At 58.5% G+C, this 16592-nt stretch overlaps 1 protein-coding gene across 2 annotated transcripts; it reads left to right on the top strand.

Annotated features, from left to right (window-relative positions):
* Positions 1-1711: 1711 nt before the first annotated feature.
* ISM2 (isthmin 2) lies at positions 1712-15440 on the top strand. 2 transcript variants are annotated; one of them, XM_036012715.1, is made up of 5 exons: positions 1712-2141; positions 8187-8399; positions 10323-10710; positions 12308-12391; positions 13811-15440. In XM_036012715.1, the coding sequence occupies exons 1-5, from the start codon at positions 2001-2003 to the stop codon at positions 14326-14328; spliced, it is 1344 nt and encodes a 447-aa protein (XP_035868608.1). In that variant the 5' UTR covers positions 1712-2000; the 3' UTR covers positions 14329-15440. The 2 variants fall into 2 exon arrangements, with proteins under 2 accessions (XP_035868608.1, XP_035868612.1); XM_036012719.1 differs by lacking the exon at positions 12308-12391.
* The last annotated feature ends 1152 nt before the right edge of the window (positions 15441-16592 follow it).

Raw genomic sequence — 16592 nt, 5'->3', positions numbered from 1 at the left:
TTTTTTTTTAATATATTCAGTCCTCTGAGGCTGGAACAGGCATTCTTTTTTTTTTTTTAAGATTTTATTTATTTATTTTTAGGGAGGGATGGGGGGAGAGAGAGACAGACAGACAGACAGACATCAATGTGTGGTTGCTGGGGGTTATGGCCTGCAACCCAGGAATGTACCCTGGCTGGGAATCAAACCTGGGACACTTTGGTTCCCAGCCCGAGTTCAATCCACTGAGCTACGCCAGCCAGGGCTTAGGCATTCTTTTTTTTTTTTTTTTTTAAGATTTTATTTATTTATTTTTAGAGAGGGAAGGGAGGGAGAAAGAGAGAGAGCGAGAAACATCAATGTGCGGTTGCTGGGGGTCATGGCCTGCAACCCAGGCATGTACCCTGACTGGGAATTGAACCTGCGACACTTGGTTTGCAGCCCGAGCTCAATCCACTGAGCTACGCCAGCCAGGGCAAAATACAGTAATTCTTGCGGAAAGCTGTTATTCCAAGATTGTGTCGCTTTTGAAAAAGCCTCTTTTCCTTTATCACCAAACCTTTGCCTCAGAAACTATGCCCAGAGGGTGGCCACAGGCGGCAAGACCCCCAGGTGCTGCTCCGTAACAGCTCCCGAGTGGCGGGAGAGGTGGAGTCCTGGAGTGCTAAATGGGCTGGTTGGCCCCACACCTAGAGGGGTGGATAACAATTTGGGAGGGATATTTCAGTAGTGAGGAGTCCCAACCCCACCCCAAGCCCCCCTGCCCAAGGTTCCAGCAGTAGGAAGATAAGTCCCCATAACTTCTGGCTGCAAAATTCAGCAGGGATTGAGTTGGTGGAAGAAACTTCTGGCGTTCCAAGAAGTCCCTCTTGCATGGAACCCACATGCAGAGACCTACTCAGACTCACTCCCTCTGAGCTCCAGCACAGGGGCAGCAGCTTGAAAGGCACCAGAGGCATACCAGAAGGAACCTAGAGTCTGACATCAAGGTGGGAGCCGGGGGACAGCTTTCTCCCAGACAGCAGGGTGGGCAGAGGCCGCTGCCCCTTTTCTGAGCCCTCCCGGCACAGAGCCACAGATAGAAGTAGTTACTGGACTCACATTAGGCTAAGGCAGCATCCCAAGGTCTCCTTCCTAAAGCAGGTTTTTCTGCCTGAATCTCTTGGGCAGGAAAGGGGGTGCGGCAAAGGTGTTCTCTCTCTCTCTCTCTCTCTCTCTCTCTCTCTCTCTCTCTCTCTCTCTCTCTCTCTCTCTCAATAAACACTTAAAACCAATATCCCAAAACAGTAGCTTCAGGGTGGCAAAACTTTGTTTCCCTTCAGTCCTCACATCTGAGGCTCATGCTGGTTTCTGAAGTGTTCGGAGAGCAAACGCCCTGAGAAAACTAGGTGCAGAGTGGCAGGTGTGCTGGTGGTCTCCGCATCCCGGAGGGGAGCTGGGAGAGCCTGGGGGAGCTACTTCCAGGCCTTCCTTCCTCCCCAAGCAAACCTACCTGGAGTCAAAAACAAACATTTGCCCAAGATCTGCAGGGCCCGGCGTTGGGCTGCAGCGCATCCCTAGCTCGCGAGGCCCTGGTTGTCCGCGTGCCCCAGCGTCGCGGTCAGAGTGCCCGCGGGGAGGGCGACTCTCGCAGGAGTCCGAGCCAGGCCTGGAGAGCGTCTGCCGCGCGCTGCCAATTCCCCATTACAAGAATTCGCTTGGGGCTGCCAGGACAGCGACGGCGGCGGGCACAGAGGGCAGGGAGGAGGCCAGATCAAAGGAAGAGCCGAGAGGCCAGCCCTCCGGGGAGGGCGGGGGACATCCCGGGCGCAGACCCCGAGAGCAGTGCCGGTGCCCCTCCCGGGGCTCAGGCAGGAGAGGGCGGCGCGCCGCCCGCCCCCACCCCGTGTGCCCCGGAGACCAGGCCTGAGCCACCGCCCCCCAACTTCCCGCCCCTGAAGGAGGCGAAGCCGGGACCCAATAAAGGCCGGAGCGGGTCCGGAGGCGCGGAAGCGCGGGTGGAGGGACTTCAGCCGGACAGGATGCCCGGGCTCCCTGGCAGAGCGCGGCTCCTCCTCGGCGTGGTGCTGCTGACGGCGCTGCTGGAGGAGGGGCGGGGGCTCCCCATGAAGAAGCCGTGGGGTCCCTGGCTCCGACCTCGGAGGCACGCGAGGCTATCAGAGGTGAGCGGCGGGGCGCCGGGCTGCGCGCTCGGTCCTCCTCCTGGCCTGCCCGCTTTGGCCGCGCAAGGAGCGGGGCTGGGACGCGAGCAGCGACCACCAGGTGCAAGGGCTGGGCCGGGCGAGGGCCAGGTGCGCGGGGGCTCGGGAGTCCCCACTCCCTGGATTGTGTAGCGCGCAAGCCTGGGATGAAGTTTCACTTGTCTGCTGAGTGAGCAGCGCAGACACCCAGAAAAGCCCCGGCTTCCTCTCGTTGCCTCTCCCTAAGCTCACTTCTGCAGCCGCTCTGTCCAGGTGGGAGCTCCGCGGGTGCGGGGGTGGGAGAGGAGCCGGCGCTTGGCGCCTGGCCAGGTAGGGGGTCGGACGTGCCGAGGTTCAAACGGTCAAGGTGCAGCCTCTTAAATCAGCAAAGGGTTTGAGCCCTTTGGGGCAGGAATTGGGACAAGGTGAGATAGTGAGTGGAGTCCTCCAACTTGCTGGGTGTGAGTAGTCCGCCTGGGACCACGTCACCGAGTCGGGGAGAAGGTCCTGCACAGCCTGTGAGCGGGCCTTGGAGCTGGGTGCAGGACAGGAGTGAGGCGTTAAAGAGTGGTGTTAGCCGTGGAGAGAAACCATGGTCTGTCGACACCCGTGTCGGCTGTCACCAGCGGTCCACAGTCCGGCCGTCCCTCCCTGGACGGGAGTGGACCGTTCATCCCGTTGCAGGTGAAACCTGCCAGACTTGTTCCAAGGTATGCAGGAGCGCGCAGACAGGTGTACAGGTGTGCAGGGTGCAGGGACTGGTGAGTGAGAGGCGGCTGGGGACACGCCGTCGGCGCCCAGGCCGCTGAGGCCCTCCAGAGGCAAAGGGCGGAAAGGGCCCCAGGCCGCACTTGAGGGGGTCAGTGTGAACCCGCGTGTGTCCACCTTTTTTCACTACTGCTGCCCTAAGGAGCTTTTCGGACAGTTTTTCAGTGCCTCCACCATAAAAGTTCACTAACACAGATTTACTGTTCATGGATGTGGCCTTTTGGAGTGTTACAAACCACTGGGGCATCTAAGGGTCTTTCTTGGCCCAGAGGGCCAATTTTTGCCCCCACTGAGAGTACATCCCTTGAGCTAGGCTTTCTCAGCCTCCACACCACTGCCACCTGGGGTTGCATGTTCTTTGTCGTGCACTTTGGGATGCTTGATACGGCCCTCACCTCTACTTACTTGACACCTGCAGCTCCCCGCCCTGACACAGCCAGGCTGTGCTGGGTGCTCCTGGAGGGACACCCATCCCTCGGGAACCATTGCTGGGGGCAATCCGGAGCCACCGGGCAGCCTCTGACCAGTCCCCGCTCCTCGTTAGAGATGGCAGTGGTCACAAAATGAATTAAACTGGCAGTTTTTTCCTACTCACTTGGCATACATACTGCCTATGTTAGTGCTTAACAGCTTTGTATTGTAATTATTTTCAGTAGGTTTGCCAGATCTTTCCCCAAAACCAGCCTAGAGGATGAGTTCTTTCAGAGCCAAAGTCGTATCCCCAGCCCCAACAAGGCTGTTGTGAGCCCTCAACAATAGTTTTTAAAAAGATTTGTTTATTTTTAGAGAGAAGGGAGGGAGGAAGAGAGGGAGAGAAACACCCATGTGCGAGAGAAACATCTATCCAGTTGCTTCTCGCACACCCCCGCCTGGGGACTGTGCTCGCAACCCAGACACATTCCCTGACCAGAATCGAACCAGTGACCCTTCACTTTGCAGGATGACATCTAGCCAGCTGAGCCGCACCGGTCAGGGCTCAACAGCATGTTAATGCAAATCAGTGCCGTGGAGGGGAAAACCAGAGCTTGGAGCCCAGGGCCTGGGGTTTTGGCCCCAGGGCGTCGATGACTCCTGTGTGACTCACTCCGGATGGTTTCCTGGCATTTCAAACAAGGGCCTAAGTCATCTCTAAGTCATCTCCACGGGCCTGTCCAGCTCACACGCTGTTCCACGTGACTGTGTGACATCTGTGAAAGCTGTTCCTCAGCCAAGACGGTAGCCAGGGAATTGTTGAGAGGACACAGGCTCCCATTCTAAGGCCTTGGGTGGTATGTCAGGAGTAACCGACCAACCCAGAGAGCTTTATGAAGAAACCAAAGAACATCAACTCCCCAAATGTAATGGTGTAGGGTGGCTGAGGGGCAGCGGGCATCCCCTGGGCCTTGCAGAGGGGGCACAAAGACTTTGAAAGATGTTATTTCATTGTCACACCATTACGACCTGGGCATCATTCCCATTTTCTAGATAAGAAAATTGAGGCGCAGAGACGTTGAACCCAGCTGGGGTTGGGAGCCAGGTCTGTCATTTCAAGAGCTACGCTGGGGATCTTTTTTTTTTTTAAAGTAAATTATTTATTTTTAGAGAGGGAAGGGAGGGAGATAGAGAGAGAGAGAGAGAAACATCAATGTGCTGTTGCTGGGGGTTATGGCCTGCAACCCAGGTATGTACCCTGGCTGGGAATTGAACCTGGGACACTTTGGTTCCCAGCCCGTGCTCAATCCACTGAGCTACGCCAGCCAGGGCTACGCTGGGGATCTTATGGTCTGTCTCTGCGTGTCATGCCGCAGCACGTTCACCGAAACCCTTGAAAAGTCTTGGAATCATTAGCATCTTTAACAGAACACACCACCCCTTCTCTGGGCAGGCCTGTTGCCGGGCCTCAGTTTACTCCCAGTCGGATGGAAATGAGAGACCCTGTTCCGTCGGGTGAGTGCTGCGTGTGAAAGCACAGCACATGTGCATGGGAGGCACCGTTGCCGCCAGGGTCCGGGCCCGGCCGTTTGTTGCAAGGCACTGGACAGGCAAAGGACGGCACAGCTCTGCCCGGGGTGTCCTCTGTGGTGAAGGTCAGAGCAGCAGCCTCACAGCCGCCGTGCCCGGCATTTTGTTTCTTATTATCCTCATTTTTGGGACTGACAGTGGATCCAATAAATAACCTATGGCTACACAGCTAGTAAGTGGTGAGCCCGGATCCAAACCCAGCTTTGCTTATAGTTCTAGGGCCCCAGGCGCCAGTCCTGGCGCCCACCGCCTCCTAGGCAGGTGAAGGAAAACGGTGGGGTGCGGGCAAGGGGTGCTGGGGACTTGGGGCAGAGCTCGGCCCATGCCATCAGTGTACAAGAGAGGGTAACGGAGATTCAAATAAGTGAGAGAAGAACTGAGAGGATAGCTCTTCCAGGCTGCAGGGGCTGTCCCGCGTGAAGGGGTCCCACGTGGGCAGCACTGGGGAGGTCCCTGCTGCGGCAGCAGACTGAGTTGCCAGGGAAGGAGGGGATGGGCTGAGAGCAAGAGCTACGCTCAGAGGGAGGAGCCTCCACCAGGAAGCAGGTATTTTCCTGAAGATTGGCCTTCTTCGGTGGGGGTCTTTCTAGCCCAGTCTGTGAGTGTCAGAGGGGAACTTGAACCCAGGTCCGCACAGTGCTGAGCCTGTGGCCTCAGGTCTTAGCCCCTCCTGCAGCTGCACACCCCTCTGGTCCTTGACTGTGACCCTCGTTCTCCCTCCAGACCATTCTTCCTGCTCCCAGAGCTCAGACTCACCAGAAAGCTGGTTGATGGAGCGAGAGAAGGACAGGACCAGGCAGGCCACTCATGGTCCCAGGCAAGTCCCCAACCTCACTGGATCTCAGTCTCCTAATTGAGGTCCTCCCCTTGGCACCCCGCTGGGTTGATACGAGAATCAAAGGGAAAGATGGAGGTGGAAAGCGGAACATCCTGTTCTAGCGTTTTGTTCATTCCGTGCACTCACCACCCCAGAGTGGCAGGCAGTGAACCAGAAGGTGCAGGCCCTGCCGGGAGGTGGCAGAGCACAGAGTCCTGCCAGACCACCTGCCTCTAACCTGCCCCGCCAGCCCCCTCTGGGACTCGAGCACGTTCGTTCCTTCACCTCTCTGACCCTTGACTGCCTCATCCCTGAAATGGGGAGGATGCTAGTACCTGCCCAAAGTGTCCACACGGACAGGGTGCTCGGCAGGACCTGCTGCGTCGTTTGTGGGACGTAGTGCAGAATGCCACAGCAGAGCATTAAACGAGACGCAGCGCCCTGGGCACAGGCCACTCGGCATGAGCCAGCCTTGGTGCTTGGAGGTTGTGCTCTGTCAGGAGTAGTCTTATTACAGTGAGGAGCTTTGAGGTCTCCATGGGGTGCCAGGGTTAGGGTTAGGGTTAGACCGGTGCACCCTGGTGAGGAGGGTGAAGCCCAGCACCCTCCTGCAGCCTGTGGTTCCCCCAGCCTGGCTGAGGAGGCGATGGCTGTTCAGTGCCTGGTTTCCCGCCCCTCCTGGGAGACCCAGTCACTCTGCGTGCAGCCTGGCTCTGCGTGCATGGGCCGGGCCTCAGCAGCTGGGGCCCAGGGGAGGGGAGGGGCTGGTCAGCACCTGGCAACTAGATTCCGTTATCCAGAACAGGTTCCGGACCCTGAGCCAGAGAGGAGATGGGAGACCGGGGGAGCCGCAGCGGGGTTGCAGCAGGCCCGTGAAGTGCAGGGAGGGTCTGTAGGCATGAGGGCTGCTGTGTTAGCTGGAAACACGTGGGTCGGGGCTGCTGGCCAAGCCTGGGGAGGGTATGTGTACACGTGCTGTGTGTGCGTGTGTGTGTATGTGTGTGTGTGAGAGTGTGAAAGAGACAGAGAAAACAGTGGAGAGCTATCTCCGTACAGGTGTGCCCCGCTTTACGAAGGTTCACATTCCGTCGCTTTACTTTTATAGAAGACACATTAATACCTGTTTCTGCTAACTGAAAAAAAATCCAAGAGGATTTTTACTTTTACAAAAAAAAAAAGGGGGGGGAGGCACAGCCAGTGTCCAGCTGCTCCAGGGCGTTCACCGGCTCTAAGCCAAAGTGTCTGCCTGGAGAACAGACCCTCTGCCCCGCCCCCAGCAGCCCTCCACCCAAGGCTGGTGGGGTGGGTAGGTAGATAGCCCAGCTCCCCTCCTCTGGGGGGATATTGCTCTCCAGTTGCCCACCTTGGTCACTAGCCTGATGGAGTATTCTGTACTGGCTGCCTCCCTTCCTGACTTGGTCTCTCCTCAACCCTGCCAACGGTGGTGTCTCTGAGGATCAGATCACCTTCCAAAGGCACTACTTGCCCTTGAATCCTCATCTCTGGCTCCTCCCACCCCTCCCCGGTGCACACCCAGGAAGCCCCCTGGGCTGATGCACAGAGCAGGAGGCTGCACTAGCGGAGGGGCGTGCGTGGCTGTGACGTTCAGCCAGGGCCTTCAGGGCCTCCGCTCATCATCTGGTCCAGCTGGGCACCAGGGAAGGCTGCGACTGAACATTCTCAGCACCTGCTAGGTTCCAGCTCTTTCCCACCATTGTCCCTACTTTATAGACAAGAACACTCACAGGGGCTATGTCCCCTGCCACAGCCCCACAGGTGAGATGCCAGCCACTGCCGGGACTCAGACCCAGACAGTCCGACTCTGGAGCAGGGCTTCTTACCTGCAGCACTGTTGACATCCTGGGTTGGATCATTCTGGTCGCAAGGGCTGTCCAGTGCATTGTGGGATCTTTGACCTCTATCCCCTGGTTGCTGAGAGCACTCCTCTCCAGTTGTGACAATCACAGGTGTCTCCAGGCATTGCCAAATGTCCCCAGAGGAGAACCACTGCTTAACCACCTGCCCAGGAGGCAAGGGATCCCGGATCAGCCAGAAAGGCTGCATGACCCTGAACTCTTGCTGCCTCCAGCCTGCTTGTCCCTGTGCCCCAGAGGCTGCAGACGGAGGAAGCGCCGTGCCTCAGTTTCTTCCTCGGAAAAATGAGGAGGTTGACTGTGTCTTCCGTGTGTAGAACCCTGATTTTAACCCTCCGCTCGTGCTCCACGTTGGCACCCTTTGTCCACGTGCTTGGTGGAAACACCTCACTCACCCTCCGAGGCCCTCAAGTGGTCGTGTTTGGATGTACAGTCGCAGGTGGGTTTGTGGTCGGCCAGACCCCCGGCTCCTGAATTCCCCCCACTGCCCGCAACCAGCCTTTTTGGGGTCCACAAGGGGCGAGCCCTGACCTCCGTCACCTCCCCCTCCCCGTCTCTCCCCCTTAGGTCTCAGCCTCCCCTGATCACAGCTCTCCTGGGGAAGAGGAGCAGCCGCCACCTTTCCCAGGAACCCGCCTCCAGGCGGGGCCACACGCGGCTCTGACCCTGGAAGGGGCGGCCTTTGCTGGGGCCCAGGAGGACACTCCCTTGCTGCCGGAGCTGCAGAAGCTGCCAGGAGTGGCCAACACAGACTTGAGTACCCCAAACCCCAATGTCCAGGTGAGAGCCACAGAAGGACCGTGGGCCCAGTGACCACCTGCAGAGAGCTGGGCTCGGTGGCCCACTCCGAGGTCAGGCATGGGTCCCGTTCCCGTGTGGGGTGGGAGAAGTTGATTCCCTGTGCTGTCCCTGTGGAGTTAGTTGTAGGCTGGGAGGACCTGCTTCTCCGCTTTCAAACTGCAGACCGTGAGCAACGAATGTGGCTCCGAGTCCCTAGTGAGGGACAGACAGCACCCCCCGGCCAGGTGTCATGAGGACCCAACGAGTGGAGAGGGCTCTTTGAGCTGCAGTGGGTTCTGGAAATCTGGGGTGGGGGGGTGGCCTCATGGAAAAAGCTGAAGGTCTGCTCCCCACCCAGGCCCAACCCCTTCCTCAGGGCAGCCCCCTGAAGGGCTGGCTGGTGGGGGGAGAGGGGAGCTCCAGGTTACACACTGCACTGCCAGTGTGAGCCCCTGGTGGTAACAATTCCGCATTTCTGTGTAGCATCTACAGTTACAAAACACTTCCTCCAAAGGAGAAGCACGTAGAACATAACTGACTTTGTGGAAAGTGCGTGTGTGTGTGTGTGTCCACGTGACACCTGGAAGCTGACCTCCAAAACGTTCTCCGTTGGTGACGGAGCACAGGCGACGCTCACTTGCTTCCTTCCGTTCCACTGTCCCCCCACCCCGAATTTTGTTCAGTGGTCTCAGATTCATTTATAATGACCTCAAATGACGTTTTTACAGTTCACTTTTACATAAATTATTTCATGTTACTTACTCCCCGTCCACCAGGTGGCGGAAGAGAGCCCCTGCCCTCGCTCCCCTGGGACAGGGGCAGGGGATCTGCCGTCTTTGCTGTTAGTTTCTGGTTCTGCAGTGAGGACATGGGGGCTCGGGGCTGTGCGTGGCCCCTGAGGCTGCGCAGCCTGCAGGCTGGTGGAGCCAGAATTCAAAGCCAGCTTCTGTTACACGAGTGGGTCTCCACCCAGGCACATGCTAGAGCCGCCATTCCCAGCCCCACCTGAGACCAGTTAAATCCATGTCTGAGGCTGTGTTGGGGAGTCAGAAGTCTCCAGGGGAGCCCTGGCTGGTGTGGCTCCATGGATGGAGCACTGGCCTGCGAACCAAATGGTCGCCAGTTCGACTCCCAGTCAGGGCACATGCCTGGGTTTGCAGGCCAGGACCCCAGTGGGGGGCGTGTGAGAGGCAATCGATTGATGTTTCTTTCACACATCGATGTTTCTCTCCTTTTGTTTCTCCCTTTCCTCTCCTCTTTCTGGAAAGAAATAAATAAAATCTTTTTTTTTAATTTCAATCATTGTTCAAGTACAGTTTTCTCCCCCCTACTCCCGTTCCAGCCCATCCACCCAACCCTCCCCCCTTCCCCCCATTACCCCCCACCCCTAGTTTTTGTCCATGTGTCCTCCAAATTTGTTCCTGTAATCCCTACCCATTCCCCCCTGAAATTCCCTCTTCTCTCCCCTCTGGCCACTGTCAGACTATCCCCTATTTCAGTGTCTTTGGTTATATTTTGCTAGTTTTTTGTTTTGTTTTGTTTTGTTGTTTAGATTCCTGTTAAAGGTGATATCACGTGGTATTTGTCTTTCACTGCCTGGCTTGTTTCACTTAGCATAATGCTTTCCAGCTCCATCCATGCTGTTGCAAAGGGTAGGAGCTCCTTCTTTCTTTCTGCTGCATAGAATTCCATTGTGTAAATGTACCATAGTTTTTTGATCCAGAAATAAATAAAATCTTAAAAACAAAAATCTCCAGAGGATTCTGATGCACAGCCAGGTTGTAAGCTGGGACCCCACGTGCCCTGGAAGGCCAAAAACGTCAGGCTCCTCCCCCACTGCTCCTGCCCTCATTATCTTTCTTCTCCTTGGTGTCCAGCTCTGAGCCCTCCCTCACTGCCCGGCCTGGGGTCTGTCCCCTGCAGGTGACCATCGAGGTGGTGGAGGACCCCCAGGCCCAGGTGCACATGGACCTGTTGGCTGAGCCAAGCAGTCACGGGCTCCAGGGCGCCCCCAGCTGGCAGCCTACCAAGGAGCTCTTCTGGCCCCTCTTCTGGAGCTACACGGAGGGTGAGGAGGCGGGTTCCAGTCTCAAGGGCAGCGTCCCAGGGGACGAGGAGGACTACCCTTCAGAGTATAGTGAGGAGGAGGAGGAGGACTACCCTTCAGAGTACGAAGAAAGGGAGGCCCAGGAGAGCAACGACGAGGAAGATGACGACAAGGAGAAGGCTGGGTTCAGTGGGGCCACAGGCCGCTGGGAGCAAGGCTGGCTAGCCCCTCGGAACTGGGACTTCAAGCTGCTGGACAGCTACGGTGAGCACTCCCATCTTCGTGCCCCTGGCTGCTGCCCCTTGTGGTCCAGAGTGGAAGTGCGGGTAGAGAGAGGGCTGAGAGCTTCCTGGACAGGGGCAGCGGGGAGACCAGGAGCTCAGGGCTGCAGGCGCCACCACCAGATCGCCCATGGCTTGCAAAGTGTCTTCCCCATTTGACCCTCACAGCAGCCCTGAGATCCCCTAAGCAAGACAGACATTTTTAATATTATATTCATATCTATGTCCCCAACAAATTGGAAAATATAAACCCCACCACTCACACCTAAGCTCTCTGTGCCTCAGTTTCTTGCCCCGTGTATACCGAGAATGGCACAGCCCTCACTACACAGGACTGGGTGCAGAGGGCATTAAGTCAGTTAATACATTCAGAGTGCCAGCATACAGTAAACACTGTATTGATTATTTTTATTAGAAAAAATATAATACAGTCCATTCAGAGAATATTACCTAAAGCCTGCCAGCAGCCCCGCCCGCGTGACGGCCACTTTTATTTTTGCGGGTTGCAGCTCAGGGTGCCGACCACTTCACGCACGTTTGCGGCCCCTCTCCCCATGGCCCTGGTGCTCTGTCGTTGGATGGAGGGGCCTGTGAGCAAGACTGCATCGTAGCAGGCTTTTCCCAGCTCGCCAAGATAATATAAACTCGCAGGCAGAGTTTTCATGGCTTTCGGCTTTTCTTCCGTTAGTTATCCTTACACTCGTGGTGCTGGCCTGCGTGGGCCTGGTGAGACCTAGGAGCACCTGCCGGCTGTGTCGTTCGTTTGGGGGGCCCTGCACAGCCAGAGGGCGCAGTCCCGGCGTGTTTCAGGTCTCCCACCAGGACCGGCTTCCACGGGCAGCAGGGGCACGCTTTAATACCCCCAGAGACAGGGGAGTATTGTTGCCCTGGGTTTTGACGGACATAAAAGCTATAGCTCAGGGTTGGAGAGGGACTTGCTCCAGGTCACACCGACTGGCCAGGGGGCCTCCCGCCCAGCTGTCTTCGTCTCTTCGTTGCTATGTTGGCACAGAGTGTGTGGCTGGAGGTTGTGCTGTCTCTCCACGGCCGCCGCCTCCGTTTGCCAGGTGTTCACTGTGCAGGGGATGCGGAAACCCGGCCCCTGCTCCGTGCACTAGTGTCGGAGCCCTTGGCACGTGCTGCGTCCTGCTTAGGAGAGGGTGCCTTTTGCTCATTTTCTCCCATGCGCCCTGTGGGCTGTGCTCACTCACCCCTGGCTCCCTGCCTTGACCCAGATTTTGAGCTCCAAGAGGAGTGGGGCCCCTGGTCTCCCTGCAGTGCGAGCTGCAGTGGTGGCAGCCAGCAGAGGACACGGCCCTGTGGCCACACCTGCACTGCCACCAAGTCCCGCACCTTACACTCTGGGCTTGGTCCCCTGGGAATGTGGGCACGTGGGCCCTGTACCTGGGGTGGACTTGGGAGAGGGGAAGCAGGGAGCTCACAGACATGGCAGTCCTGCCCCGTCCCAGGTCTGTCCCGGATGCTATGGGCACTGAGAGCCTAGTGAGAGCTGGGCTTGCCCAGCGGGAAGACAGAGGTGCCCCGAGGCACCGCCAGCCTGGCCTCCTCTCTTCCCAAAGGTGCCAAGGCCAAGGAGCCCTTGGGTTTCCGCAGTGAGGAGGGGCATCCCCTGATCTACAATGCCACGGACATGCTCGGCCCAGGTCAGTGGGGGGCTAGGCCTGGGGGGCGGGGGAGGACCTCTCTCTGAAGGTGGAGCCTCGGGAGGTCATTGCATGGCCACAATCTTGCTTCCATCCACCAAGGCAGAGAGTACATCCTCCAGCTGGAAGGTTAGCCTCCCCAGCAAGGGGGCCCTAGCATTTCTGAGCCGCCCCCTGGGCTGGCCCATGGCCCCTCCCAGCCTGGTACTCCTGCTGGGAAGGGCTTGATGGGAGCCACAGAGCATGGAGATCATCCTGTGGGGCCTATTCTCCCTGGCAGCAGGGTGGGGAGGGGCCATTCTGGCTTTCACTCCCGGGTCCCCCTTGGGGACTCCCCGGCAGGCTTTGTCTGGGAAGGGGCTGCCGTCAGGAGTGGGTCGGGGTCCGCATCTTCCCGGCTGCCCCTGCCAGCAGCTTGGGGCAGGCTGTGCTCTCACCAGCATGCTCGACATCTGTCGCTGGGTCTCAGCTGCACCTCGCAAGGGGCCCGTGAGCTGCCGGCAGCCTCCCTTGCAGAGGAGGCCCCTGCTCAACGCTGTAGATTCCACAGTGTAGAAGCTCACTGTGCACCGGCAGTGTGTGGGGGCGGGGGGTTCCCAGAGGACCGGGGTCTGGTGCCTGTCCTCAAGGAGCTCGGGTCTCCAGGGTGAGCCCCGTGGCCGCTGGGAGCACTGTGCTGAAAGGTGTGCCCACAAGAAGTCTGGAGCGCAGGAAGGAGCAATTTGTTCTGTGTGTTGGGCGTCAGAAGCCACTTTTCTCAAGGTAGAGAGGTGAGGGGGCCAGCACAGACAGAGGAGGCCCCTGGGGGCCCGGAGTGGCGCCGTGACTCACCCAAAGTCCCGCGGCCTGAGAAAGGCAGCACGAAGGACAAGAATGGGCCAGTGGGGAAAGACAGGGTGGGGCCCGAGCAGGTTTCCAGGTGTGAGTAGGCAAAACAGAATTTGCTCTTGTATTATTATTTCTTAATTGTTGTATTATTTCCATACGAACAACTGTAAACCTACTTTCACCCCACCCTGAATATGAAACACGTCCTTACCATGTGGTTAAACTGCTCTCCCGGCCCCAAACACGCAGCGCCTTCCCCAGGGCCTTGCCTACCACCCAGCACCTAAAGGAGCAACGGCTGGCAGAGCAGAGGGCGTCTGGGCCCCTCCTCCAGCCCCCTGGCCAGGGTGTGTTTCAGGCCGTGGCCTCTTGCTTCAGGTTGCCCAGGTGCTGTGTGGGAGCCGCTGCCTGCCAGCAGAGGAGGCTGGGTCGGGCTGCCCCCAGTTCTGGTGTGGGTCCGAAGGCCCCACCAGGCCACACCTGTGTACCCACTGGGGCTGGCCTCCTCCCCACACGCCGGCCCTGGACCAGCACCCCCCACACCACACCAAAGGGCTGACCGCACCTCCCCCACTTCCCCGCCCGCTGCAGATGTGGACAGCTGTGAGAAGTGGCTGAACTGCAGGAGCGACTTCCTCGCCCAGTACCTGAGCCAGGTGCTGCGGGACCTGCCCAGCTGCCCGTGCACATACCCGCTGGAGGCTGCGGATGAGGCCGTGAGCCTGCGGGACGAGCACCAGGGCCGCAGCTTCCAGTGGAAGGACGCCAGTGGCCCGAGAGAGCGCCTGGACGTGTACCAGCCCACGGCCCGCCTCTGCCTGCGCTCCCTGCTGTCCGAGGGCAGCAGCACCCCGGCCGCCCAGCACTGCTGCTACGATGCGGGCGGCCGGCTGCTGACCCGCGGCAAGGGCGCCGGCGCGCCGGACCTGGTCAGCACCGACTTCTCACCTGAGCTGCACTTCAAGGTGGACAAGCAGCCCTGGATCCTGTGCAAGGGCGACTGGAGCCGCTACCACGCCGTGCGGCCCCCCAACAACGGCCGGGCCTGTGCTGACAACCCTCCTGAGGAGGAGTTCCTGGCCCAGCTGCAGGAGGCCAAGGAGTACTGACTGAGGAGGCGGCCACTGGCTGGGGTACTTTGCTAGCGGCCCCTCAGCCTGTGAACCCAGGCGGGTCAGCACCCGAGTGTCGGGTTGGGCTGGAGAGAAGGTTGGGAGCACAGGCCCCAGGGTGCGGGGCAGGAGCCCGGGCCTGAGGCCTGGGGGTGCAGTGGGGATCTCTGTCTGTGGGGCCTCCCTCTCCTGCCCGCGAGGAGGCGCTCTCCCTGCCTGGCCGCTCATGCTCCTGCCCTCCCCTGAGCCCGGCTCCCCTGCCCTGGGTCTGCTCAGCCTTGTGAGCCAGGCCCTCGGGCTGCCACACACGGCCTGGTCCCCAGGACCTGTGGCGACTTGCTCAGACCCCCAGCCCTGAGAGCCAGCCCTTCGCTGCAGCCTCCCCACAGCTGCCCCTTGTCAGCCCTGGGCAACCAGCCCTCTGCTGTCTCCGAGGGGCTGCACCTGGCCCTCTTGCCCACCCCCCCCCACCTGCTGGGAGCCACCGAGCAGAAAGCTTCTCCCGGGCTGGGAGCTGCCCTTCAGTGGACACCACTTCAGTCCGGGACTGAAGGCTACCAGTGGACAGACGGGCTGGGGCGGCCAAGCCAAGGAAGGCTACAGGTGGGGAAGGGACCACCCAGTTCAGGCCCCTTCGTCCAGCCCACCTCCGTTTTGTCCAGGTTGCCCGAGTGGGCAGGGCTGGGAGAGGGCACCGCCCCAGCTGTCATGGCGGCCAGGCTTGGGGTGGACTGAGAACCAGCTCAGGAGTGTGCCACGCCCCTGTGGTGTGCCGGCAAAGCAGTCCCCTGGGAAGGGGGCCCCTCCTGCGGTGTAGACACTCCTGCTGTGACCCCCTTGGGGCTCCCACAGCGACGGCACCAGAGGCACTGAGCTCAGAGCGGAGCAGAGACACACACAGTCCGGTCTCCCAGCACAGCTCGCAGCCCTTCCTGCCTCTGTGCGGCCCGACCCGCACTTCTTGCCTTCTATGGGGTGGAAATGCTGAAGTCCCCAAGGTCCCTGTCCACAAAGGCCTCCTCCGCAAGGTAGGGGACTTCACTCCCAGCCCCTGGACAGCTGCCCGGAAGCTCTCCGGGACCCTTGGCAATAAAGCACTTTAGTTTCCAGTTCTGTCTGACGAAGAAATCGGGGCCCAGCCGCGCAGGGCTGGATGGTAAGCCTTTGCTTCCAGCCCAAGCCAAACTCCCAGGCCCCTCGGGTTGTGTCTGACCACTCAGCCAGCCGGGCAGAGGGAGCTCCTGGGGGCAGAGGTTAGGCCACACACACCCTTGTAAAGGGCTGCCTGGGAGGCACCTTCACTCTGAGTTCTTTGGTCAAACAGGCACATTGCACTTACTCCAGGGGAAGGGGCCCCACTTCCCCAGGTAACTCGCTGCAAGGGGACCCGACACAGAGCTGCCCCAAGGACTACCTACACGCTGGCAGGGAGGGATCCACGCCCTGCCTTAGCTGGTGCCCTTACTAGACACTCCGTGATCACTCCTGGCCTTCGGGGAAGGAAGGAGACTCATGGAGGAAACAAGGCAGAACAAGCCTTGACCCGTGTGGCTCTGTTTGTTGAGCATTGTCCTACAAAGCAAAAGGTCTCCAGTTCGATTCCTAGTCAAGGCACATGCCTGGGTTGTGGGTTCAGTCCCTGGATGGGGTGCATATAAGAGACAACTGACCCATGTTTCTTTCCCTTTCTTTCTCTGTCCCTCCCCCTTGCTCTAAAAATAAATTCTTTAAAAATAATAAAGAGTGAGGCAAGGTGTGTTTCGAGCTGCCACTTGGAGAAGCCAGAGAGCCACATGTTCCTGATGAGCATCACACCTGCAGGTAAGTTTACTAGTCTGGTCCTGGGCCGCAGTCTGAAAACACCTAGGTCACCAGGTCACCAAGCTCATTCTCTCTCTCGGCTGTGGAACTCAATACGATTAGCATGGATACGTTTTAATTCTTTTCTAGTGGAAACTTAATAGAAGTAAGAGACTTCCTAGACCACAGGTGGCAAACACAAGGCCCGTGGGCAGAATCCAGCCCGGCACCTTGTTTCTACCCGGTGGCAGCACCAAGCTCTCGCTTAACTGTTAAGGAGTCGTTACATTTATACAGTCCTAAACTTACATTTGGCCCTTTGAAGGCAACCACGAGGTTGATGTGGCCCCCGGTGAAAATGAGTTTGACACCCCTGTCCTAGACTCTATTTTCACAGAAAACTGCAAATTCCCCTCCTTTTTCTTTTGAATTTATTGAATTTTTTGAGAGCGAGGAAGGGG

Source organism: Phyllostomus discolor, chromosome 1 (genome assembly GCF_004126475.2).
Source record: "Phyllostomus discolor isolate MPI-MPIP mPhyDis1 chromosome 1, mPhyDis1.pri.v3, whole genome shotgun sequence".
Taxonomy (NCBI): domain Eukaryota; kingdom Metazoa; phylum Chordata; class Mammalia; order Chiroptera; family Phyllostomidae; genus Phyllostomus; species Phyllostomus discolor.
The sequence above is the reverse complement of the archived record's forward strand: the minus strand, read 5'-3'. Positions and strand labels throughout refer to the sequence as shown.

Excerpts from the sequence above, each read along its gene's own strand:
- ISM2 (XM_036012715.1), top strand. The coding sequence starts at position 2,001 with ATGCCCGGGCTCCCTGGCAGAGCGCGGCTCCTCCTCGGCGTGGTGCTG. Across the intron at positions 8,400-10,322 it reads CCCCAAACCCCAATGTCCAG|GTGACCATCGAGGTGGTGGA; the intron begins GTGAGAGCCACA and ends TGTCCCCTGCAG. Across the intron at positions 12,392-13,810 it reads CACGGACATGCTCGGCCCAG|ATGTGGACAGCTGTGAGAAG; the intron begins GTCAGTGGGGGG and ends CGCCCGCTGCAG.